The 26,493-nt window shown below is 38.2% G+C and overlaps 3 protein-coding genes and 1 pseudogene across 6 annotated transcripts in view; 2 read left to right on the top strand and 2 right to left on the bottom strand.

The window, feature by feature from the left end:
* rapgef3 (Rap guanine nucleotide exchange factor (GEF) 3) overlaps nucleotides 1-3,227 on the bottom strand; it is a 64,337-nt gene extending 61,110 nt beyond the window's left edge. The window contains exon 1 of the mRNA XM_088331281.1: nucleotides 3,122-3,227. Within this exon, the coding sequence (XP_088187407.1) occupies nucleotides 3,122-3,157 (36 nt within the window). The 5' untranslated portion in view covers nucleotides 3,158-3,227. The remainder of the gene's footprint in view (nucleotides 1-3,121) is intronic.
* Nucleotides 3,228-6,464: 3,237 nt separating this feature from the next.
* On the top strand, nucleotides 6,465-12,537 carry slc48a1a (solute carrier family 48 member 1a). Its single transcript, XM_088331274.1, has 3 exons — nucleotides 6,465-6,925; nucleotides 10,302-10,469; nucleotides 10,543-12,537. The coding sequence occupies exons 1-3, from the start codon at nucleotides 6,796-6,798 to the stop codon at nucleotides 10,677-10,679; spliced, it is 435 nt and encodes a 144-aa protein (XP_088187400.1). The 5' UTR covers nucleotides 6,465-6,795; the 3' UTR covers nucleotides 10,680-12,537.
* A 2,675-nt stretch (nucleotides 12,538-15,212) lies between these two features.
* Nucleotides 15,213-22,725, bottom strand: tmdd1 (transmembrane and death domain 1). Of its 4 annotated transcripts, none has more exons than XM_088331273.1 (6): nucleotides 22,652-22,725; nucleotides 20,879-20,959; nucleotides 20,593-20,766; nucleotides 19,962-20,075; nucleotides 18,345-18,521; nucleotides 15,213-15,552 (listed from the first exon to the last, which is right to left on the bottom strand). In XM_088331273.1, the coding sequence occupies exons 2-6, from the start codon at nucleotides 20,952-20,954 to the stop codon at nucleotides 15,290-15,292; spliced, it is 804 nt and encodes a 267-aa protein (XP_088187399.1). In that variant the 5' UTR covers nucleotides 20,955-20,959; nucleotides 22,652-22,725; the 3' UTR covers nucleotides 15,213-15,289. The 4 variants fall into 4 exon arrangements, with proteins under 4 accessions (XP_088187399.1, XP_088187397.1, XP_088187396.1 ...); XM_088331271.1 differs by having other exon boundaries at nucleotides 22,470-22,707; XM_088331270.1 differs by having other exon boundaries at nucleotides 22,474-22,707.
* A 194-nt stretch (nucleotides 22,726-22,919) lies between these two features.
* On the top strand, nucleotides 22,920-23,034 carry LOC148369314 (U2 spliceosomal RNA; annotated as a pseudogene).
* The last annotated feature ends 3,459 nt before the right edge of the window (nucleotides 23,035-26,493 follow it).

The following is a 26,493-nucleotide window of genomic DNA, read 5'->3' as shown; positions in this document are numbered from 1 at the left end:
ATCTTGGCAACATTTAGAAGTTTGAAGAACAATAAACAGGAAGCATTGTGGTCTAACACATCAGGGGAAGAATATCGCCATTCATCTTCATTGAAGAAAATTGTTGTACCGTAAATTCCGGACTATAAGCCGCTACTTTTTTCCCAAACGTTCAACCCTGCGGCTTATTCAGTGATGCGGCCAATTTATGTAATTTTTCTAACGGCCGCCAGCGGCGCTCGAGTACAAAAGGTAAGATTTAGACCGGTGGAATATATGCGCCGAGGAAACCTGCAACTTCTTAGCTTGTGCACAATTTAAATTTGCGTAGGCATATCCTCACAATGTAAATTGCAATAAGAAAGTCACATGACGCAGCTTTCAAGCGTAAAGCAATCCAGAAGTCAGTTAAAGAAGGAAACAGAGCTACTGCATGTGATCTTTGCTTTGCGAGTGTGTTGCTGGCGTGTTTTTGAATATGGGAGCGAGGGACGACGCCTACATGGCAAAGTTACATGGCAAAGTTACATGGCAAAGTCTCTTTCCCATACTGGGGAAGACGACTTTTATGACGTCAGTTAAAAGGAGGAAGAAGAGGACGGCTTACCGTGGTTTGAACAATTTTATTGACACTAGTAACATCAAATAAACAATGTGAGGTTTGAACAATTTTTCTCGACAATCTTAACAGCAATTAAGCATGTTCACAATTTCGTTATCCACCATTTCGTTATATCTGACAATATGACGTTTTAACAATTTTTTTTAACAGCAATTAAACACATAATTTCATTATATCATATCCCAACAATATAAGTTTTTATTGACACTTTTAACAGCAATTAAATACTTCTTGTTTTTTTTGTTTTGTTTTTTTAGCAAATAAACAATGTGAGGTTGGAACAATTTTTCTCGATAAGCTCATCAGCAATTAAGCATACTGTATTCACAATTTCGTAACGTTGATTTCTCCGATTACCGTATATTTTTTTCACAGACCTCTTTGTAGAATTGCGAGCGTGTTAGTAGTAGCTTTTTGCTACCCTTCACAGGCACGGTTTGGGATGAAAGTTATAATATTATTATTAAAGCTTTGAAAACTCTCTCGGTGTACCGTTTTTCTTTGTAAATATGTGTAACCATGTATAATATGTATTTGCAACTGTATATTTTTGTAATGTATTTATTCTAGAGACTTATTCTGATATGTTTTCCACGGACGAATCAAAAACGCGGGCTGATGGGAAGTGAAGTAAAGGTGAGACGTGTTTGTGGATGCAGCGGACAATAGTGGATATATATTTTTCCCACCCTTACCTTTGAAAATATACATTTTTTTTCCTTGGATTATTTTCAACAGCACCCGGACTCTGCAGGTTTGCATCAAACGTTAAGTACCGGATTCATTTTCCGTTCATTTTGCCGGCTGTGGTTTTTGGACTGTGTACTTTATATTCGGTAAATGTCAGGAAAAAATGTTAAAACGTCATATCGTCACGTCATATTGTCAAATATAAAAAAAAATGTGAATATGCTTGATGGCTGTGTTTTGCTGCTGTTGGTGTCGGTGGATTTGTTCAGACCGAGGACAATCGACTTTGGCCTGGACGGATCTATTGACACTAACAAAGATGTTATATAATGAAATTGTAAATATGTTTGATTTTCGAGAAGGTTTGTTCAAACCTCACTTTGTGTTTGCTGTTAAAAACGTAATATTGGAATATAATATTGTGAATGTGCTTAAAAAAAAAAAAAAAAAAAAAAAAAAATAATCGCTCTTCGGGTTTGGGTCAATTTTTGTAATTGTGTAACATGTCTTGATGTGGTGGGTGCGGCTTATAATCAGGTGCGCTCTATAGTCCGTAATTTACGGTAATTCACAACGAACGTGTTGTCTTGCACGAATTCATTTTAGAGTGTGTACCTTCATATAGGCGTATCATTTTAATTCCTTATATCAACATTTGTTTTGTTTTCGACCACACTTGTGACTATTCGGATCATTTGAAAGAGTGGGTCTTCCACAGACAGACCAACGCCCCCATGGAATGCTCACTTTGTCAAATGCCTTTGCTGTGTCTGTCTTGTGACACACAAACACACAAACACGTTTTTGTCAAGTTCGCTAAAAATAAACATGTTAAAGCCACCAAAATAAAACCAAGATAAGATTTCTTTCAACTTTTGCTAACCTTCAATTCAGCCTGAGCGACATACAGTATTAGTATTTCACTGGCTTGTGTGAGTGTATGCTTAAAGTTAAATCTAATGAGTACAGCAAAAGGCTATATTAATAGTGAATTTGTATAAGAGATTACTCTTGTTAAAAACGCAATTGTAATCTTACGAGCACAATAGAAACATGAAATGAAATGAAATGATCTGCATTTATATAGCGCTTTTCAAGTCAATGACTTCCCAAAGCGCTTTACATTGTGCTTCACATTTCCCAATAGCGGCCGTGATCTGTGCAGCCATGTAAACATCATCAAAACTATTGACCTAAGTAATGATATCCCATTTTGAATTTTGAACAAATTTTAGGGCCAAACACAGCTAAATGAATATTGCAATTATCGTGTTTTAGGGCATTTATTTTAAATTCTAAAATGTTATTCTAACCTGAACTATTTTTTATCTGTTGTGCAGTATTGCGATGAAGATAACAAACAATCACGACTCCTGTAAATTCTATTTGAGTTGATGTTCCAGTTTGAGTAACATTTATGACATTTTGAGAGACTCACTTTCTCTAAAGGAGGTTAAAGACGGTTCACTGTCAATTTGAATTGCCACCAAAAGCGCGGAAAACAAAGTGGAATTGATTTAATTGGTCTGATTTTTTATAAAACTCCTTTTTAGTGTTGAAACGATAAAAAAAACTAGAGCAAAATGTTGATAGTTGAATTTTATATAATCTGAGTTTTTTTCTACCTTTGACTTTAGTTTTCCTTTAAATTTACAGGACGTTAACACTAAACTTTGCCGATTTATTGACCTTAGAAGTACAATAAAAATTGAGTTCATTTGAACTCCATTAAAGACAGAAATGTCTAACACAAAAGGACACTTTTAAATGAAATTCTTCTTAAAGTCAGTCAAACATTATCCCTCTATCAGTGAAAAATTAGTGACTCACCGTAGGAGAGCGTGTGGCACTTTTCAGCATGTCCATAGATTCCCAAAATATTTGTCTTGTTTTCTCATGTTTTTTTCATCAGCTATTCATCTGTCCCATGATATATGTAAGAAAGATAACTCCCCAAACAAACAAGGCGGTGTGATTTGTTTCTCCAGACGCCATTCAATCTGATTGGCCGTAAAAATGTTGCCCTACGGTCGCATGAATAATTTTCTTTCACATGGTCGCGACATGAAGACTTCTGTTATGCAACTTGATTTAAAACCAAGAAAATAATTGCATGCATTAGACAGGACGAGACCGTTTAACTAAAGGGACACATTGAAGTAATTGTCACCATCTAGTGGTGAAAAATAACGTTCAAAATTACCAAAAAATATTGATTTTATTATGCTAAAAAATGTTCTTAAATTCTATTTGCACAACAGACATTGGTTGCAAAACAGTCTGAGATGTTTGGCTGACATCTTTGTGTTTCAGATATCGCAAACAAAATTGCAAAAGTAGTTCATCCCTGTGGTATTTTGTGCTACTCGGTGAATTGCTAGTTATATTTCATGACATGGTTCTGTTAGTGGTCATCCCGGAGTTCCATCTTGTCTGCTTGTCACCTTCTGCTTTCTTACAAGCTTTTACAAACCTTTTCAAACCAGTTTCCCTGACTAGCCTCTCATTTTAGCCTTGATTCCGGCTAAATCCAGCTCGCTCCAGCATATGTGTTTGTATGATGGAGGGAAAAAAATCAATGTCGACTTTGTATTTCTGCATATGTATGCAAATGTTTGCATTAATAAAGGGACAGTGTGTATAATTAGATCACTAGATGTAGCTGTATTGTGTTGTGGAACCAGAAATACTGTAAGTGCTAAAATCACAAACTACGGCGACTCAGAACAAACCACATCATTTAAACTATTCTTTGTGTACCTGTAGCAGCAAACTGGCAGACAATTGTGCTATGTAAAATAAATAAAAATGTATCACGTATATAAAAATGTACATTTGCATGATAGTTTGTGTTGTTCTGCTTATTATTTAAATCAATATTGTTTTGTTAATAAGTTAAGTATGTATTTACCACTAAGAGGCGCTAAATATTAGACCCCGTCCATTTAAATCAAGAGTTTCAAACTTATTTTACCTCCTCATGGTAGAAAAAACATTCTCACAGGACTAGACTCATGAATTAATTGCATAAAAAGTTTGAACTGCCTGGGTTATAAAGGAATATAGAAGTTTGAATTTGGGTTTGTCTGTTGGGCTCTCTGTGTTTTGTGCAAAAGTGTTCTGGAGCAGATTCTGATGTGGGGCAGCTCACAGGCAGTGGGAGGTGACCAGCTGTCTGGGGGCCGAGGCGGAGGAGGTTGACGCGCCATTCTTCCGGGAACGGGAGACCAATGGGAGCGGGCTGCGCCGCCACCAGGCGGAGTCGACGCAACATTCTTCCGGGACAGAGACCAATGGAACACGGCGAAGTGGCGGAGGAGATTCTTTGCTGAGCAACTCGGAAGAAGGAGAGGAGTCAGCTTTTGGAAGGAGAAGCGTGCAGAGCTGTATTGATTTGTGTGTTAGAAATAAATCCACTTGTGAGTGAAAATGCCGGCTTCTGGAGAACTTTCTATGCAGAAAAGAGCGCGCAAATTGTTTGGATGAGTTGTGATTGGGAAAGGTCCCAAATTGGAGTCAGATGATTAATTGAAGTTTGTGTTGATGTAACAAGAAATTCCAACAGTTACTGGAGGTCTTTTTAGAGGCTCACAATTAAATCATGATTCGGGGATGCAAAATATTATTAAATAATGATTGAATGTTTTGTTTTTGTTTTTCAATATTTTTTTTTCTTTCAAAAACAATTCAATTAAGTCCCACTACAGTTTAGTTAGTGTTACCGTAGTGCAGTGATTAGCACATTCGAATAGCACGTGAAGGGTCCCTGGTTTGAGACATGGTGGAAACATTTGTTGGCCTGGAGATGGATGGGTGCCACAAGGCTGTACTTGCCCAAGACACACCACAGGAAATGGTGCCCCTACGACCCTAGTAGTTGAGGGAAAATCCACAGTTTATTTAACTTGAGGGAATTCAAATGATTCATTAAATAGCCTGGTCGGTCGTATGTATTTGAGGATCTTGATGACGCTCTGTATCGTCTTGCTGGCCACTGCTTTTTTCTTGCCCTTATGTAGGTTTTAGATCAGGGGATGGTGTCATGATAGTCTGCATTTTGCAATTGTCGTTGGTCTGTGCAGCCATGAGACTCCTTGTGTTTAAGGGCGTCACAAATAAACATGACTTGACTTATAGGAGGGGCGTGAGGCACAGCCTACTTGTCATCATGGAAATGTGAATTTAAAATATTTTTTTAATTACTTATGTTTATTACGTGTTAAAGTTCTAAAGTTCTATTTGACTTCACAATTTGAGTATGAATTTTCACATTACATTATGTCTCATCTCATCTCATTAGCCATACCGCTTATCCTCATTAGGGTCGCGGGGGGGCTGGAGCCCATCCCAGCCATCTCCGGGCAGTGGGCAGGGGACACCCTCAACTGGTTGCCAGCCAATTGCAGCATTACATTATGTGTATTATGAATACAATAAGTATGTAACACATTACCGTGCTGAGCATCTGCAGTAATTTTTATCGTTGCATTGACTTTTTGGAGGATGAAGAATTTATCACTTATCTATTGGGGCTTTTATTCAAAAGGAGCAGTATGTAATGTATCACTGTGCTGAGTGTCTGCAGATGCAGGGTTAGGCACGCTATTCTCTTGTTTCATGGCAGAGGGCGATAATGAAACCAATGATTCTGATTAGGGGCACACCTCAGCCCCAAATCAACGGTTTTTTTTTCTTGTTGCATGGACTAAATTTTATAAAGGAGGATTACGGTACTTGGGAATCAAACCTTTTATTCAAAAAGAAGCAGTGCATAGACTTCATTTATAAATTAGCTAAGACAATACTGTAATCCGTTTTTATGATATCGCTTTCTTGGTCTGTAGGTTAATTAATTGGCAAATCTGACTTTGTCACATCAGACAGAAACTTCAGACCATTGGAGAAAACGAATTAGTTAAGACACATTTGCAAAAAGACCTTGTTTTAATGGTTTTCTGTGCTTTATTTTGAGTCTTCAAATTTTGATTGTATGGGATACACGGAAAACAACTCTGTGTGAATGTATGAACTGCTTTAGAAGGGATCATTAGTGTTGGATTGTAGGCTAAATTACCTTATAATTTGAAGAAAGTCAGTTTATTTCAAGACATTAGACAATTCAACCAAGTTTGACTGTCTTGTGGAGGGAATTTCGCTCTTGTCGTTTGTGTCTCATCTTTGGTGCGGAAACCGGAAACTCCGTCATCTTGCTGCTGTGTTGTTGCTATCTCATCTTCTGCGAATGAATCCTGCATTTATTTTTTACAAAAAAAAAAACACATTTACTATAATTTTTATCGCTCTTTTGTTGACTGCTACAAACCCCAGGCTCTTGCTCGATTGATCCCCCCCAGACTGCGTCGCAGTTATTATTAAATGTGCCGCGTTGTTAGCAAACGAATTACATAATGTCGCTATAAGACAGCGGCTTAGGAGTGTTTTTAAAAATAAACACTGTTTTATCACTTCACGCACGCGCCCTGAGTGGTCGCTCGTCCTTTCAAATGGCTATCAAAAGGATACATATCAGCATAGTCTATGCTAGTTTCGGTGTCCTGTTTGGACTTTCAGCTTTTTTGGTGTGGAATATTGTTTATCGACAGCCATGGACGGCGGCCATGGGAGGCCTTTCAGGTACGTAAACAAGCGTTTACTCGACAGAAGTGATGGCGCTTGTTTTATTTGTGTCCAATAATGAGTAAAACGCGTCGATCAACATATCAAACTTGCTAAAGGGGAATTATCTAGCTTCAGTGCGATCAAACTACGACAGAATTATGTATTGGGTGATGCGTGCGGTGAGGCAAATACAGATTTACATTAATAAATCTACCTCGCACTCGTCATGTCTTGGCAAAAGAATCAATGCATAAACCGTAGCATAGAAAAATGTCTTATTGCCTTAACTTACGAATGAAATCTATACGCTTCTAATTTTGATATAAAACATAAAAAAGTTAATGTAACGAGAAAATGAATACTGGATGGCTTGCCTTTCTTTTAGCTTGCTAATACTATCACTAATTCAATTGTTTTGGGCCGGGGTGTGTGCCAAAACAGAACTTGTCTCACTATCGCCCTCTACCATGATGCAAGAGAATTGCGTGCCTCACTAAGCATCTGCAGACGTTCAGGACATTAATATGTTACATATTAATTGTATAAATAATATTCATAATATATTGTGAAAATTCAGCGATTTTGAAAAAGCCAAAACTCCGAAGGTAATTAAAAAAGAACTTTAAAACTGAATACATTTAGCCACTTGATGTATTTTTGATTTTACACTTCCACGATAACAGGTGAGGCAATGCCTTACCTGCCTTCACTGACTGCTCGTTATTGGTATTATGGGTGTTCTTTATAAAATAAATCCAACCAATACCCCTCTGATGGCTAGTCATCAATACTGACCTAACTGTCCATTAGTACATAAAATTGCTTCTTTTGCAACAAATAATCTTAGTATTTGAATTTTGAGAGCAGTTTACCATTTCTTAATATCTAGATTCCTAATTATCTACTGGACTGTCTCAGAAAATTAGAATATTGTGATAAAGTTCTTTATTTTCTGTAATGCAATTAAAAAAACAAAAATGTCATACATTCTGGATTCATTACACATCAACTGAACTATTTCAAGCCTTTCATTATTTGAATATTGCTGATTTTGGCTTACAGCTGAAAAAAACTCAAAAATCCTATCTCAAAATATTAGAATACTTTCTCAGACCAAGTAAAAAAATAATTTTATAACAGCAAAACTAAATCAAACATTTGAAAATGTCCATTGATGCACTCAGTACTTGGTTGGGAATCCTTTTGCACGGATTACTGCATCAATCCGGCGTGGCATGGAGGCAATCAGCCTGTGGCATTGCTGAGGTGTTATTGATGCCCAGGATGCTTCGATAGCGGCCTTCAGCTCATTTGCATTTGTAGGTCTGGTGTCTTTCATCTTCTTCTTAACTATACCCCACAAATTCTCGATGGGGTTCAGGTCAGGGGAATTAGCGGGCCAATCAAGGACAGTGATGCCATGGTCAGTGCACCAGTTACTGGTGGTTTTGGCACTGTGGGCAGGTGCCAGATCATGCTGGAAAATCAAATCCTCATCTCCATAGAGCTTTTCAGCAGATGGAAGCATGTAGTGTTCTAAAATCTCTTGGTACACAGTTGCATTTACTCTGGACTTGATGAAACACAGTGGACCAACACCAGCAGCTGACATGGCTCCCCAAACCATTGCTGACTGTGGGAACTTCACACTGGATTTCAAGCAACTTGGATTTTGCTCCTCTCCAGCCTTTCTTCAGACTCTGGCGCCTTGACTCCCAAATGAAATTCAAAACTTGCTTTCGTCTGAAAAGAGGACTTTGGACCACTCTGCAACTGTCCAGTGCTTCTTCTCCATAGCCCAAGTCAGACGCTTCTTCCGTTGTCTTGAGTTCAGAAGTGGCTTGACCATGGGAATACGGCTATTGTAGCCCATTTCCTGGACACGTCTGTGAACTGTGGCTTTTGATACCTGGACTCCAGCTTCAGCCCACTGTCTTTGAAGCTCCCCCAAATTCTGGAAGCGGCTCTTCTTCACAATTCTGTTAAGGCTGCGGTCATCTCTCTTGGTTGTGCAGCGTTTCCGGCCACATTTTCCCCTTCCAACAGACTTTTTGTGGATATGCTTTGAAACTGCACTCTGTGAACAGCCTGCTCTTTGAGAATTTTCCTTTTGTGTCTTACCCTCCTGATGGAGGGTATCAATGATGGTCCTATGGACAGCAGTCTTCCCCATACTTGTGATTTAGTTTACTGAACCAAGCTGAGTGTTTTTAAGGCTCAGGAAACCCTCGCAAGGTGTTTCGAGTTAATTAGATGATTCAGGTGATTAGTTGAATAGCCTACTTGTATACTTTTTCATGATATTCTAATATTTTGAGATAGGATTTTTGAGTTTTCTTAAACTGTAAGCCAAATTCAGCAATATTCAAATAATAAAAGGCTTGAAATAGTTCAGTTGATGTGTAATGAATCCAGAATGTATGACATTTTTGTTTTTTTAATTGCATCACAGAAAATAAAGAACTTTATCACAATATTCTAATTTTCTGAGACAGTCCAGTAATGGCCTCTAGTAGTCAGACGATAATTGTATCTGTTGCAATCGCAATTACTGGTATCTTTGAAAAAAGGCTGCACTGATATGAATACGCCTATCCTTAGTATTACAGGTGAAAGTTTGATGCGATCCATTATTAAGGATGTGTATTTGAATTACCAATTTCGAGATAAGCATAATATTTTAAATGTTTAAAAATAAATGTAATTTCAACATCCACCTTTTAACAAACCTATTGATTTCCTCCATTGATAGTCCCCAGATGGTAAATCAATCTCTGACATACAGCTTTAAATCTTCTTTAACACAGTAGTTACTGCATATTTTATCCTTTAAGTTAACTTGCCACCACTTTGAGTATAGAATATATTATCAACTCTGCGTTGTAAAATATTAAACCTTTAGTCTTCCTTCGTTCTTATACTGTATACATTCCTAATTATAACTGGAATGAATGTTACAGGTCCCAGACTACACCGGGTACCACACAACAATATTGATTTAAAAGTTTTCTCGGCCTCACTCACTAGGTTTCTGTAAATTAAAGAGATTGTGTGTTGGAATGAGGCTGTGTGAACCACTCTTCTTGAATCCATTAACTGATTCTGATTTACAGGGAAATGACTCATACTGTCAAACACATCAGTGAACAGATACCTCACAAAGTTTCCCACCCCCATGATAACACACTGCAGCGATACTGTAAATTTTCTTTGGTTTTCAACAATGTAGATAAATAAATGAAACAATAGATATTGTGTTCAATACTTTTCAGAACAAAGTGTTGACCTTCTCAAAATAAAATACAGTTCTCCCACTTATTCATGAGGGTAGCACAAATGCTCCTTTCGGTCTCTCAATTTTAGATTCAATATGTTATACCTTGCTTTACAGGTGTGATGGCTCTGTGGGCTTTGGTCACACACATCATGTACCTTCAGGACTACTGGCGTACGTGGCTCAAAGGCCTCAAGCTCTTCATCTGCGTTGGCTTGCTCTTCAGTGTCCTTGCTGTGATTGCCTTTATCACCTTCATGACATTGGCCATCACACAGAAGCAATGTAAGAGCCTTCCACACCTTTGGTTATACTTAGCCTAAGAAGCTGAAGAGTAACATTGTTTCTGTGTCAACAGCTCTGATTGATCCAAAGAGTCTCTATCTATCGTGCGTGTGGAGCTTCATGACCCTCAAGTGGTCCTCCATCTTGGTCTTTTACTCGTATCGATATCGGCAGGAGTTTGCAGACATCAGCATCCTCAGCGATTTTTAGAGAAGCATGACAGACTTTCAAGGGTTTAGCCCATGGTGACTTTTCCTAACCAAGAGGATTTAAGGGTAAATAGTCTCCTTGACTAGAAGACCAGGTGCACTCTTGTCATCATATTTATGTTGTAACCAATAATTATGTTCTTCTGATGCTCGTGTTTGACCTTCAAAGCTACTTTGTCTCATTTTGTAATAACCACCATCTTAACTGTTTTTTTAAAGAGAGAACTACAGTGCTCAATTCCCTGAATCCCCTGAAGTTGTTTTAATAAGGCCATGAATGGTAAAGCTCACACAGATGATAATCACAGTAAAACAGTTTTGAATACGGTCAATTAAAAGTCAGCTTTTGAATCCACTTTAGATGTTCAATGGAGTCATGAGTAAGACAGAACTTTAAAAAGGTTATGCAGTGAAATTTGTGTTCCTGCGCAACACACTTTTCATAGATCATTTTTCCTGTCTCTAACACACATAGTTTTCAAAGATTGGTGTTAGTGTATAAGCTAAAATTTTAATGTGCACCACGCTTAAAACCCTTTTTTCAAAGATATATAAACTGACACACAAAGTTATGTGTGTCAGAATGAGTCAACTGGCTAAATCTATTCACAGTTGATCACAGGATATATGAAATTTCAAAAACATCTATTTACTGAGACCCATTTAAATGCATTTGGAATACACCCCAAACATTTATATCAATCTTTAAAACAAAGCTTAAAATTGCCAAACCATGTGCCACATTGCAAGCATGCAAAGGAACTGGGTTCATATCAGAAACGACACATTCAAATGTATAAAACACACAATTGTGTCTTTTCGTGAAACAGGTCAAAATCCGCTGTAAACTAACGCTGTTTTTTATGTATTATTCTTACTTCCTTTACTTTTGAAACTGTTGTAAATAATGTAGAGGTAAAGGCTTGTATAACAATCGTATCAGGATAAGAGCTGTTGGTGGGTGTTGTGCTAAAAACTATCCCCTGGCACAAAATGTCCTCCCTGGCGGAAACATAATTAAAACGACTTAGTATCTGATTTTGGGGGAATGGAACAGTCAAGCAGAGAGAAATTGCAGCTTGTATACCTTGTAGAAATGACTTTTGAGCAAGTTGAAAATATTGACTTTGGTGACAATTTTCGGCACAAGGCCGGCAAAAACAGTTGCTGTGCAGAAGTGTAGTGTCGTCTTACAAAGTGACTTTGTCAACTGCGCTTCTGGCATGCACATTAGCATTGTGTTGGTGTGTGAACAGCTTGGGCCCAGCTTCATTAACAATCAAGTTATGTTTAACAATGCTGGAACTATTCTTTGCAAGAACCTTTTTTGTGATAGCGTATGAATGGATTCAAGTTTTCAATGAACATCGATCCCCGTCATTATATTCGGATATGACCCCGATTATCCAATATCTTTTTATTGATTTTTTCCTTTTATCTTTTTTTGCATCCCATTGGTATCATGTGACAAGAGCAGCACTGTGCAAGGTGAATGAATGAATGAATGAAACTTTTATTTCGAAAATGACAAAGTTCCTTTTAAAGTCCAGCAGAGAGAGAGATGCCCTCACACGTCTTTTGTATTAGTGACTTGGATGTATGCCTATTGCACTTTAAAAAAGGTTGCTATTGTTTGCAAAGTACACAACCTCCAGTGTTTTATGTGTTGTCTGCTACATGTGTGTGTCACTCTGCTAAAAATGAGTGCAGGAAGATGTGTGATGTTAAATATTTTACAGTAAATGTACTTGTGTAGGACTTTGGAGACACGTTCCTCAGAAGTCTACGCACATAAAGCTTCATTTCTTCATTCCATATTATCAGACACTAAAAATAAAGTGATTTAGTTATCCAACAAAGTTGAAAGAGCTTTGATTTTTATGAACCCACAAGTGAAGTAATTTTTCCTGATTAAAAAAGGACTGCCGGTAAATGGAGGTCAGTGTTAAAAAGGTTAAAGTGAAAGACAACACTAAGGATTTTCGATCAATAACGAGTGAGGTCGGCTGCTGCTAGTTTAAACGTGTTATTTTGATTACCGTTAATTCCGGACAAGCCTACATTTTAATCACTGTAGCTTTTAATACTTTCAGATGCACGCCAGGCCCTTCCTGTGAAAAATACCAAGTAAAATCATTTATACATGTCGACAGTAGGTACTAAGGAGAGGTACACTATAATTACAGGGCTGACAGTTATCAGATATGTCACAACTTTTGGCCCGATTAAAAAAAATATACCCCAAAAATTAGAACATTTATTCAGTCAACACTACCTGTTTTTTACATAATATAATAACTTTATGTAGTAATACCAATAGTTGGTGTCTCTGTCACTTCAACATGTGCTGTGCGCAAGGGTAAGTTGAGTTTACACTCAGTTGCATACCTCAGCATGTCACATGTTGTGATTGCACAGGCTTCTGAATTTTAGTCAGTACAGCAAATTGTTTTTGAGAGTATTTTTGTCGCACTGCTGCATATATGTACCGGTAAATGCTCCTGTAATTAATATTGACAACTGGGCTAGTTGATTGCCAGCTTTGGGCCCAGTCCTCAAAGTGTCTTAATCATGGCACAATGTGATACTTTTCTGTACTAGACATTTCCTCTCTGATTTCTTAAAATGTTAGACGTGGACGTGAATGTCTTTATTCTAACTTTCAATCAGGCATATTTTTTAGGCCAGAATTTAAGATAATTTGTTTGTAGAATATAAAGTAAGAAGCAAAATGCTGTCCTTTCATGGGGCGGGTTCTTAATAGGTGATCAAAATAGCAACTGCTTTTTACTCTTCCAATAGTTTACTGCCTTTGCCCATGTACCTCATCTGTGTCTGCTGCTTCCATCTGGCTAGTTTATTCTGTCAGGTGCTATCTCGGGATGGTCCAGAAGAACAATGCATTAGCATGTATTAGTATGATCAAACTATTTCCCTTATTTATTGCAGGGTTTTTTACACAGAAAGGCAGGCAGTGAGGCAATGGTATCCAGAACACAGGCGGCAACCAAACCTTACCTATTAAACAAGCAAAACGTTCGGAGAACCAGTGAGGCAAAACAGAGAATTGACGGTCCAAAAGTTCACCAGGCGGCGTTTGTATGAGAGTGAGAGCGGAAATTACAGGGATGTGATTTTTCCGCTAATTCGCGGAATTCCGCTTTTTTTATCTCCAAAAATAAAATTTTAAAATTTCCGGTGTTTTAATTGGTAAAAAAAAACGATTTCGTCTCGACAGCATGCCATTTGAGTGTTTCCGTAACTGAAATGAAACGTACTTGCGATTGGTTGAAGTCTCGTGTTGACCAATAAACGCGCTTGTTATAGGAGTGTGCCATTGTTCATTTCTCACACGTTTTTGCCGGGTGTTTAAAGAAAGATGTCCGTGATCGAACGCAAAGATGCTCCGCGAGCTAAAGAAATTGATAAGATTGTAAAAAACAAGTTTCGATGGGACTGGTTGGAGAAGGAATTATCTACGAATGTTGGAAAGAAGACTGTGACGAATTTGTTCAATGACTTTATTCGGAAGATCGATCGTGCCGGGAAAGCACTTTGCATTTGGTGTCATGATACCATCGACTATGGTGGGAGAGGTTTCAAAGCTCTTGAAAGTCACGCAAAGAGCAAAAAACACGTGAAAGAACTCCAGTCAAGAACGACAAATTATTCCATCGCTGGAAGTTTCGGTGCCCAAACGAAAACTCCAAAACTTTACGGCCTCCATCCCTTATTGACATCACAATCGGAAGCGGTAATAAAGAGACGTGATCCACCCCAACAACCTGTACCAGTTGCTGATAGAGTCGTGAATTTTGAGGTAGGTGGTAAACTTTTCAAATTTATTTGACAGTTTTCCCATTTTTTTCGAAAATATTATAACGTAATAAAAATGGCCATAAATATTTAACAATTACAATAATAGATTTTCATGTGTACATTACACCAACACTTTACTGTAGGGCCTATACTTATTGTACTTTTTACTGCCCTGGTCCTACCTGGTTTCCCCCCCCCCCCCCAGCTAGCAATCACCGCCCCCCCCCCCCCCCCCCCCCCGCTAATTTTCAGATAATTTCACTTTGGTCAAATCACATCCCTGAAATTAACTCTGAGTGCCAGAGGGAGTTAGATATAAGGTTTACGGAAAATTTGTTGGACCCCTAAGGCCCACACTGATTAGGTGGCCTTGAGCAATTGCCTGCTTTGCTTAACGGTAATCTGCAATTAGTAGTTTAGTATGTTTAATGACGCAGAAGCCCTGCTGTCCAGTATTTATATGAAATTAACAATCCAGTGTCTATGGCATCAAGTTATTTCCTTTTCCAGTTCAAAGAGCCTGGCAGCTCTATGTAGGCTTGCCAGAATATAGTTGGCATGGTTGCATAATTAGTTTTCTACCATGCCAGACAGGGATCACCATCACATGAAAACCGGAACCACTTTGCTCGCCACGGTCTGTTTCCAAGTCATCTGTCAACCATCACCAAAACATGGACAAGCAGCTATTGATAAAAAAACAATGCTTCAAAAATGACACTGTTCTTGTTTGTGCTGATTTATCTGATTTGTTGTTGTGCTTTAGTGCATACCAATAACATTTTTATCCTGTCATAAAAATGGTGTTAACTCGTTTTCAATCATCAGCTCATAAGAAGGGGAGTCCTCAAATCTCTTCTGATGTCCCCGCTGGTTCAGGCGAGAAATCAGCAACGCAGCGTAGAAAATGGAGACAGCGGCCAGAAAGGTTCCCGCAAAGCCCACCAAGATGCCGTACAGAAGTGGAAGAGCCACATCCAAAGGGCGCTTGGAGTGTGGAGGTACCAGGGGCTGCTCCACAATAAGTTCGAAGTCATCCAAAGTCAGATCTGATGCTAACGCATAATCACACACATATATAACTATAGGTTAAATAGAAATACAGGTTATTTTAAGAGGAAATTTGAAAAAGACGTGGGTAAGAATTAAATCAATCCATTCTCGGGCACAAGTCCTCCTACAATGAACTGTAAAGTTCTACCTGACCAAGGCCACGAAATCTAATTTAGCATCTCATGCTACATTGCTACATATGCTACATTCATTCAGCAGGTAAATTACATTTTTCTGCTCACACAGTAGATATGATCAGTACCATTTATTATTTAACCAGACCGGGCATCTTTAATCTCACTCCTACCTCCTCCTGCCTCACCCCTGTCAATTTCATAACCCAAATGGATTTTCCGGAGAGGTTCTATGACGTATACAGATGCAAATAGTGCCTACATTTTAGACCAGATTTACATAACCTAACATAACTACATGATGACATACAGTTTTGCATACATGTTAGTTCATAGACTTTGTGAACCACACAAAAACGCTCCTGTATGGAACAACTCCCTAACACAATGCCCAAAATTTGTGAAAAGCAGCCTTTTTAGTTTAACAACTTATTTAGGAAACATTCATGTAGTATATGCCCTTGCACAATAGTATTGCCTTTTACACGCTGGTTAACTACTGTTAAAAGAAAATAACTCTGAAATTGTTTAATTGATGTTGAAAATGTCAGGAAAAAATGTTAAAACGTCATATCGTCACGTCATATTGTCAAATATAAAAAAATTGTGAATATGCTTGATGGCTGTGTTTTGCTGCTGTTGGTGTCGGTGGATTTGTTCAGACCGAGGACAATCGACTTTGGCCTGGACGGATCTATTGACACTAACAAAGATGTTATATAATGAAATTGTGAATATGTTTGATTTTCGAGAAGGTTTGTTCAAACCTCACTTTGTGTTTGCTGTTAAAAACGTAATATTGGAATATAATATTGTGAATGTGCTTAATTGCTGTTGAGATTGTCATGATTGTTTTCTGTTTTAGTGTCAATAAATTTGTTCAAACCAAAAAATATTTAAAATTGGATCTGGCACACAGTGAAGGGAGGAGGAAAACAATTTTGCATGTAAAAACCCCCCACAATTTTAAAAAAGATAAATAGATGCAATTGATGCACAGTGTGGAGCTTAAATGTAAACAAAACGCTGCCAATGAAGGCGCTACTGCTCTCTAGAGTAGTGGAGGTGCTATTGCACTTAATTCTGTGGAAAGTTGGAAGAAAAAAGTTCCCTGTGGTCAAATGGTAAATGGTATATGGTCTGCATTTATATAGCGCTTTTCAAGTCAATGAAGACTTCCCAAAGCGCTTTACAATGTGATTCACACTTACCCATTCACACACACTCACACACCAATAGCGGCCATGCAAGGCGCCTACCTGCTCATTGGGGGCATTAGGGATTCAGCGTCTTGCCCAAGGATACTTAAACATATAACACGGATGCACCCACACCCCTCTTTGAAAACGACTGATTTAGGGGATTACCACCAGCCTCTTGATTCTACTTTCTACTATATAAATGCAGAGCATTTACCATTTACTGTGCTTGCTTTAATCGTTCTTCTTCTTCATTAGGTTTTAGTTCAATCAATGCAACCCTGTATGAATACATATTTCATGTTACACTGAGCCAACATATGGAAGACCAAACTCTCACCCTGATAAAAACAAAAAAATATATACCACAGATAGACATAATTCTTCAAATTCAATTTTTTCTACACAACTGACACAAGTGTCCCACCCAGCAAAAACTTAATTAAAATATGATGTACTGTTTAGACAATTCAATTTGACTAACATTTTCAGAATGTTTTATATGCCCCCTGTTGCATAATTATTGCGATACACATACCACGACTCTAAACTTCGATCGTTTAGGAAACCAAAATTGTTGTAGAGCCTTTATGCATCCAATTTAGAGCATAACTAGGGCTGGGTTATACAGGTAAAAATAAATTCTAGATTTTATCAATTTTACCATTACAATTTTAACTGATGTTAAACAATAACCCCCATTTAACACATGTCTATTCAAAGAAGCTTGTACTGATTAAAAACAAATCCTGTGCAAAATGTTTGGACAACAGTTACTTATTTCAGGTCTTAACGCAAATGTAACACTCATAGCTAATACAACAAATACTTCCAATTAATGCCCAGCCCTGCCTTGCGACTGGCTGGCCACCAGTATAGGGTGTCTCCTGCCCACTGCCCGGAGATAGCTGGGAGGGGCTCCAGCGCACCCGCGACCCTATTGATGATAAGTGTTGCAGATAATGGATGAATGGATAATGCCCAGTCTTATTCTGTACTACTCTGATTGGTCAGGAATCTTTTTGAAAACCTTTACATTTAATGTTTGCTTTGTGATTAAGGGCTATAATTCTCTTTTGTCCACTTTCTCTCTTTTATTCTCACTTTGCAGCTTGGTCATCCTGGAAGGGGGATTACCTCATGTGCGGTCCCTTCTCAAGGTTTCTTCATTTTTCTCATGTTGAGGTTTTGAGTTTTTCTTGCCCTCATGTAGGTTTTAGATCAGGCGATGGTGTAATAATGCAACATTTGCAAAAATCTGTGGTCTGTGCAGCCCTTTGAGACTCCTTGTGATAAAGGGCTATACAAATAAACTTGACTTGACAAATAAATCTGACTTGACTTTTTCTTTTTTTTTTAATCTTATTTGACTGGAATCAGTTCTCAATCAGGATCCCCAAAATGTGTTAGGTTAAATCACAGGAATTACAATGGATTAATGCAATTATTGTAAAGTCTCACCTCTTTTCTTCCTTTTGTCTTCGTCTACGTCTACATCCACATCAACGTCCTGGTCCACGTCCACTTCTATGTCCTGGTCACTCTTGTCGGGTGTTATGGACTTGATGAAGTCATGATAGCCCTCCGCATACCGTTTCAGGTTCAAAAGTTTATCCCGGTTAAAGTTCCTTTCCATCTCTGAGGAAAAATAAAAATAAAATGCCCAAATTGCATCACACCGTGTGTATGCAGGTTGCAAGATTCAAGAGAGAGAGAGAGGTCGACCCCGTTGGGGGAGTGATCACGCAAAATTATCATAGAATCCGTTTGTCTTTTAAATGCGATTACACAGAGATTCGTAACATGTCGTTACTGTCATGTGAAAAACACGTCTCCAGTATTTGCATTTATGGAATGTTGACAATATAAATATTAAATTGAAAAATGGAGGTATGTATTTTTTAGATGACAGCAATAATATGTAGCACTGAGGCTGAGGGATCCAAACAAATCTCAGAGAACACTGGCACGGATAAACTGGCAAACGCAGCACTCTGGTACAACAAATAGAAGAGGTGTTCGACCTTTTTTCTGCATATACAGTATTTAAAAAAAGTTCTAACAAAAGGTTACTTATGAACGTCGAGCAAAAACTGTGGAAGCATTCCTTGTAGAAAAACGCATCCAGTCAATGTCACGGCCTGCAAATAGTCCAGATCTTAACCCTGAAAACCTGTGGTGGAAATTGAAAAGAAAATGTCCTTAGCAAGGCTCTGACCTGCAAAGATGATCGGGCAACTGCAATCAAAGAGAGTTGGCACCAGATTGTTGAATAATACTGTGTGTCAGAGACTGCAAGCTTTCATAAAAGCCAAACGTGGTGCAACTAAATACTAGTGATATATTTCTTTGTCTGTTTTTCATAATTCAACATTTTTTCCTCAAAATGGAATGATCCCATATTTATTTCCCTGCGCTTACTCTATAAACGTATCATTTACTCACCATTGCAATGTTTTTTCTTAAGTTATTTCCATGTTTCTGAATGCCTAAATGTTGCACTTTGGAATGACCTCACTATTGTTTCACGTTTGTGACCTGAGCTTTTTCTACAGAATAAAATGTCTCAGTGAGGGCTGCCAAAGACTGGTGATTCCATACTTTTTGCCAGGGGCTTTTTCCACTGTGAAACCTCGGTATAACACGTACCCAAACTTTTGAGATTTTTGGGGTTGAGAAAAAAAGATACTATTCACAATCAATATGGCATAAGCAAAAAATAAGGCAGCGTTTCTTTCTTCCTATGCGGTTCGATACCGGTCCTGGAATGACATGTCTAATCTTATTGCAAACAATGGTCACTATGCTTTTTTCAATTATAATTCTAACTGGAGTCTTTGCACTGTCCATTGAGCAGGACCCCACTTATGGTCTTTATGAACAATCCCTGAAAAAAAAGCAGTGTCTTATGATTACACAATCGGCCTACATCGCGACATCAATCAATTCGATTTTGCTTGATCATGCAGCCCTACTATAAACTCTACAACAAATTGCTGCAGTCTAAAGCATAAAAACAAACATATATTTGTGTAACTGTATAATCTTTCATTTTAATGAATTTACAAATAAACATACCTGTGGCAATGTCTGGTCTATTGACACGGCGCAAGGACCGAGTGAGTGCGTCGTAGAAGGTCTTTGGATTGTTATCCTTGAGCCACTTCTGCAGGTCTTCAAGGCACTTACCCGCTTTTTGGATAGTAAAAATGAAAAATAAAAAAAATTGTGTTTTGTTCATGGAAGTAATTGGATAGCTACAACATTCGTCAATGGTAAATGGTCTGCATTTGTATAGAGCTTTTTAAGTCACTGAAGACCACCCAAAGCGCTTTACAATGTGCTTCACATTTACCCATTCACACACACGCTGACACACCGATAGCGGCAACAGCAACCTGCTTAATGGGGTCTTTAGGGGTTCAGTGTCACCTAAAGTTGTGACGCTTACCAAGCTAGAGCAAGAGTGTCTCTTTACACTTCATACTAGCAACGAGCATCCCCATCCATTTTGAATAATGCCACATGGAGGTTCGGTTTTTATTTAATGTAAAAGTAAATTAAAACAAAGGAAACCAAATATCCATCCATCCATTCATTATCTGCACCGCTTATCCTCAATAGGGTCGCAGGACTGATAATGGATAATGGAAAACAAACAATTTATGTAAAATATGTGCATAAATGGTCAAAGTAAAAGAGTACTGACCTGTAAGAGTATTGATGTCCCTCTTCCTCTTCCCTTTCTGCTTCTGAACTCGCTCTATGATTTTGCTTTCAGACTCAGAGAAGGCTTTCACAAGGTCTTTGCACTCAGAAGGCAGAAGTAGCTTCACTAGGCGCTCCAGCTGATGGAAGCCGACATGTTCATCCTGTGAACTTACTAAAGGATAATGGAACTAGTTTATCAGGATCTCAAAAGTGTGCTTTATAATTCAGCAAGTTATCCTGTAGCAAAAACAACTAGAGGGGTTTATTTCCTGACTCGGACTCACCCTTGTGTTTTTCATCCTTTTTCTGTGCCAAACTGAGGGCAAAAGGTAGCAAGAAACAAAACTTCCAGACTTGCATGGCAGCTGGAACAACAATCATGTGTGAAGATTAGAATTTTAAATCGAAACAATTCCCACATACCCAAAGACAACCAAAACAAACATCAAAGAGATGAGCACAAAAAAATGGAAACTTGGTTAAAAAATTCAGAAAAAGGGACATTCCAATACATCAATAAATCGGCAACCAAATTTACATGCACATCTGTACCCATGTCAACCTCACTCTTGGAAACTGTTCAAACAATAACTAAAATTGTTTCAAGGCATTAAAGCTACACCGTGTCGTGTTTGACTACAAAATGTTACTGATTTGTGTAGTGCAACCGAAAACAAATGCTACATGACACAAAGAAAAATACGAACTGCAGAGGCTCAAAGCGAGAGTACTCCATTTTCTCTTTATTTTACCCATCCTTTAGCAAGATTTTTGATTACCCGTAGCAGCAAAATTAGGTCCCACCAGGTGAGCCCCATATTACGTAAAATAAATACAAATTTATTGACCTGCAAGTATATAAAATGCTCGTTGACTCACAATCAGAATATTGATTGGCATTACCACAAAAAGACCGACAAAACTTTGTTTGGAGCATCAATTCATCCAATAATTAAAATAAAATACACAGAATAAATATTTGAAATAAATATCCATAAAACCCAAGAGCCTTAAGAAACCATATGAAAACATTAAAAGAACAGACATGGTACCATGAAAATTTAACAGCGGCGTAAGTCAATGTTAAAGTACAATTGTTTCCGATGGTCATCATGATTCATTAACGAAGAAGGGCGGAGAAAGTGGTGAGTAATGATGATACACTGCAACAATGCAACCATTTCAGTTATTTTTAGTCGGGGGGTGAGATGCTCCATGTATTTTTGCTTATTATCTAAACAAATATTGCTTTTTTAAACGATGAATTCCTTTTTTTACCACCAGGAGGCGCTAAATAATACACAATGTCCCTTTAAGTAGAGATCACAATGGCTTTTCAGCATGTACACTTGAGAATTCACCAGTTTAATGGGTTAGGAGGACAAAAATACACTTGTTTAAAATAAATTATACTCGTATTTCAATTAGTTATTCCAAAAACTTCTTGTTTTTTTAGAAAAAAAATAAATAATTTATTGCAAATGAAACATATGAAGGCAATGTAACTAATAGAAATATTGTAGCGAGCAGAGACGGGAGTCGTAGGCGAAGTGTCAAACAAAGGTGCCAACAAAAGCTGCTTTAATGACATTTAAACTCGCAATAACAAAACAAACACGAGAGTGGCTCGAGACGGCCGAATTAAGAGTCCCCCTAGGAACTCGCTAACTAAACAATGGTTCCGTGGGTGAATTATGTAAAACCCACTACAATATACCACCACAACTGATATGAATGTTTTAAAGGAAATTAAAAAGGAGGGGAATCAAAAAAATGATTAAATCATTCCCCACAATTTACTCTTAATTTGGCTGTATATTTTCTTAGTGGTCTTTAATCTCAAATACATTATTAGATTGTATTAACTGGTTTCACCTGCCTGTCAATCACCGTTCTGCAATCGACTCTTTTGGTCTTGTATATTCTTCTCCTAAACTTCAACCTCTTAGTCGGCAATGTATATTGGATTCCTATTCGAACAATTGCTTACGTTTAGAATGCAGATGCTAGTTAAATGTGTAGTTTTATTATACAGCGAGCGTGACAAAAAAACATATAAAAAATCTTGGGTCCCAGCTACTCGCAAAGAATTGGGGTGTGTTGACGTCTTATAGTCTCCTGACGTGTTTACAAAGTCATTTTGGTAATATATGTACATAATTATAATTACGTTTTGTCACTAATGTGACGTCATTGGTTTGGAATCATTAAGGATGAAAATAATTTTGCTTTCTTTGTCTCTTTTCGTCGTCACTGTGCTTTTGAAGTATTTTGTTGAGGGAATAAAATTATGACGTTGTTTTGCCAGGGTTGGGTAGGGTTACTTTAACTGGATTACTGTCCTTTGATTTTTGCATTTTGGAGATGGAATATGAGCTTGCTCTGTCCACTCCACGCATCGGCCCGGTATTGCAGTACCTCCGGGAACGGTGCATTCGCAATGATCGCAGCAAGGCTTTAGGGCTAGGACCTTAGCTTGGCCTTTTGGCTGAGAGTAAGTGTCCCGGCTCCTAGGCTTTGTAGCGTATTATGAACTGACCGATAACGGATAATGGATAATGAATAACGAAGATAGATCAATAACCCTTAAAAACACCCCCTCAATACCAAATATGCTAATAAAAGACAAAAGAAACTAAATGTGAATAAAATGACTCAATTTTGTGCAGGCTTGGAGAGTAACACAATACATGGAACGGCAAAAATGATGTTGGCAAGCTGTTTGGATTCATTTTCATTTTGTTTCTTTCGCATTTTATGTTAGTTTTGCCGGTGATCAAAGCCGGGAGAGAAAGCTTACCACGTGTTGTGAGTCATCATTTTATTCATATTTAGTTTCTTTTGTCTTTTATTAGCATATTTGGGATTGGAGTAATCCAAAAGTAATTGAAAGTAATCAAGTTAAAGTAACCCTACCCAACCCTGTGTTTTACTAGGTGTTGATTTGAAAGTCTTAGGTAACGACATCATTTACCACAAAAAAAGATGTTTATTATAATAACAAATAAGGATAATAAAGAAGACTTTTGATGAAAGTAATTTCAATCAAGTTCACTCAGGAGCACTCAAGTTTATGTTAATTCAAGCAAATTGCCGTGTTTTTGGCTCGGTAGGGTGGTAACATGTTGGCTTGGAGAGGTATGGGTGCCACCAGGCTGTACTTGCCCAAGACACACCACAGGAAATGGTGCAACTTGTGGTTAAGGGATCCAATCAACCGACCAACCAAGCTGATCTATTGAGCTGTTTATCAACTTGTTAAAAGATTGCATTTAGAAATTCTATCAGGAGAGAGCGCTGTTTTTCAAGTTTTGTCTGTTACAATTGCGGATCAGAACGGGTCGAACGTCTGATAACGTCATTCGGTTTTCTGTGCCCTAATTTGTTCATATAGAATTAAGAGTTAGAATTGTATTTATCGTCGTTGATGACAACGCAGTGAACATTGTTTGCAAGGTGATCAGATATAGACTTGAAAGAAAAAAAATAAGATTAAAAAATGCATGTGATAGTAGTGCAATGAAAACAGTGTATCACAACAATAATGCAACGATGGTGTGCGCACGTGTGTGTTTTCTTGCACAGTGCATGTTTTCATACAGCACTTTGAGTTGCATTTATTTGTAATAAAATTGCCATGCAAATGAAGATCATTTTGATTTAAAATTATTTAATCCTGTCCATCGTCCGGGCAAGGTGCCCATTGACATGGCTCGATCCACCGAGTTATTTTCAACTAGGTTTAAGAAAAATTATATTTCTAATTTAACGGTGTAATTTCTGTAAAGACATTGGCAAATGCTACCTCAATATATTCATGATTGTTTTCGGCTGGACAAGTATGTCGGAAATTTATACAGGAAGTAATTTGTCGATATTTATTTATATATTTGTTTGTTTTTAAAGTGTCACAAAGGGAAATGATACAACTATAAAAATTCATTTGAAATATATACATAAAATGAAGTACAGTAACATGATTCATTTACCTCTAAAAATATTTCTATATGATGGACCAAAATACTAAATTGGAAAAGCGAGAAATATTAAGATCATTTTACAAAACTCTTATTCTACAAAATGATGAATATTTTCTGGCAAAATATTTGCATGCAGATCTACTTTTAGCGCCTCAGCCCCACGGTTCAGATGTCCAGGGTTCAATTCCAGCTATTGGCATCTACGTGCAGAATTTTCCTGTTCTCCCTGTGCCTTTGTGGGCACTCCTGTCACTCTGTTTTCCTCCCACATTCCAAAAACATGTATGGAAAGTTGATTAGTGACTCTAGATTGTCCCTGGGTATGAGTGAACTTGTAAATGGTTGTCTGTCTCTGTGCCATGCCGCTAGCTGGAAACTAGTTCAGGGTAGGGCTGCACGATTAATTGAAATCTAATCAATATCGCGATGTGGCGAGTCAATTGTGTCATCGCAAGACACTGTGTTTTTTTTTCAAGAGTTGATAGTTCCAGTTTGTTATTTGAGTGATGGAGTGTTTGCCCAACAAGAATTGTCATAGCTTGGGTTTTAACAGCGCTGGCCCATCGGGCACGTTGAAGGAAGGGTGCATGGTTTAAACCTTAAACTTTAAGGTGTCCTCAAAAAGTTGAAAGGTTGAAAATGTTCTCTTTTAGGTATGTGTTAACAATGCCCAACTGAATTCAAAGAGACCTTATGCGTCATTTTCCACTGCACCCATCTCCTTTTATCTTACATTTAGCAAAGCTGTTCGGAGCGTAACACATTAGGTAGGAGGAAAGGGGATTGGTGAGTGCCAGAGAGTGACGTCATGCTCATCCCCACATTTATTTAGTTTTTTATTTGTTACGGTAGTATGAACAGTGAATGTAATAAAAGGTCTACTTCAATATGAGTCCAAATGCCAACCCAAACCCCAGGAAATATGAAAAATATGCTTTTACTCAAGCATGTCTAAGAAATGGACATACTTGTACGCGCATCATGAAAGAGCTCACTGAGGCAGCAATGATGAAACAAGCCAGGAGATGGCGGCAGTGTGTAAAAAAGGTTTAAAATTCCGTACAGTTCCTTTAAGTAAATCTTGTCTGTCGGGTTCATCCATCAATGCTTGGTCCTCAATGACATCCATCCAACATTCTGGGGCCGCCCCTGACTCAAATAACAGATTTTAATCAGACCCATGTGAAGTTCGCGGTTAAGCTTTTTGCGAGGAGGCTTTTTTTTCAGGAGGTAAACGCCCAAAGTAGGTTTGATAAGCGCTGCTGTGTTGATTCTAAGCCTTTGCCCACTGTTCCTGTAAAACAAGGATTCTAATTAAAATCCCCAAATGGGATGCTTCCTTGAGCTGGTGAGCAGTTTAGAGAGCATGGCTAGGTCTTGTGTGTCAGTTAGAAAAGAAAAGCATGTTTGAGTCCTTTCCTTGTCAACAACACAAGCTAGCTGCAAGGCCGATGATATAGATTACATCTGCAGACAGGACACACTCAAGTGGATGCTGTCAGTCCCCTCTTACCTTTACTGTGCACTTGTCTCAAACTTATCAAATTTTCTCCACGCTTGAGCGCTCTATCCACATTCAGTATCTGATTCACAATGCACAGACCTCACAATGGAAAAACTGCGGATTGACAGTTTCTTGAGGTTTGCAGATATCAATAGCAGTGGAGTAAGCTACATCACTCCATTGGTGCTCTTTGCCCCTCCTGCTTGACCTAATAAGGGGAAAGACAAAGCCAAATTGCCGGGTGCGCAGCGTGTGTGGTTGTGGTAGCGCAATGCCGCCTGAGTGGCAATGCTCTCTCTCCTGTGTGGTCACTTGTGGCAGGTTGCCGGATGATGAGGTTATGGAGATGTTAAAAGTCTGCGGCCATTGTGATACTGCGTGGCTTTGACTCGGGAAATGCCATCTGCCCAAAAGG

Source organism: Urocampus carinirostris, chromosome 3 (assembly GCF_059441175.1).
Source record: "Urocampus carinirostris isolate Australia breed hairy pipefish chromosome 3, RoL_Ucar_1.0, whole genome shotgun sequence".
In the NCBI taxonomy this organism is placed as follows: Eukaryota; Metazoa; Chordata; class Actinopteri; order Syngnathiformes; family Syngnathidae; genus Urocampus; species Urocampus carinirostris.
This window is presented reverse-complemented; position numbering and strand designations above follow the sequence as displayed.

Excerpts from the sequence above, each read along its gene's own strand:
- slc48a1a (XM_088331274.1), top strand. The coding sequence starts at position 6,796 with ATGGCTATCAAAAGGATACATATCAGCATAGTCTATGCTAGTTTCGGT. Across the intron at positions 6,926-10,301 it reads GGCCATGGGAGGCCTTTCAG|GTGTGATGGCTCTGTGGGCT; the intron begins GTACGTAAACAA and ends CTTGCTTTACAG. Across the intron at positions 10,470-10,542 it reads GGCCATCACACAGAAGCAAT|CTCTGATTGATCCAAAGAGT; the intron begins GTAAGAGCCTTC and ends CTGTGTCAACAG.
- tmdd1 (XM_088331273.1), bottom strand. The coding sequence starts at position 20,954 with ATGCAAGTCTGGAAGTTTTGTTTCTTGCTACCTTTTGCCCTCAGTTTG. Across the intron at positions 20,767-20,878 it reads AAAGGATGAAAAACACAAGG|TAAGTTCACAGGATGAACAT; the intron begins GTGAGTCCGAGT and ends ATTATCCTTTAG. Across the intron at positions 15,553-18,344 it reads AGACAAAAGGAAGAAAAGAG|CATCAGATCTGACTTTGGAT; the intron begins GTGAGACTTTAC and ends ATTATGCGTTAG.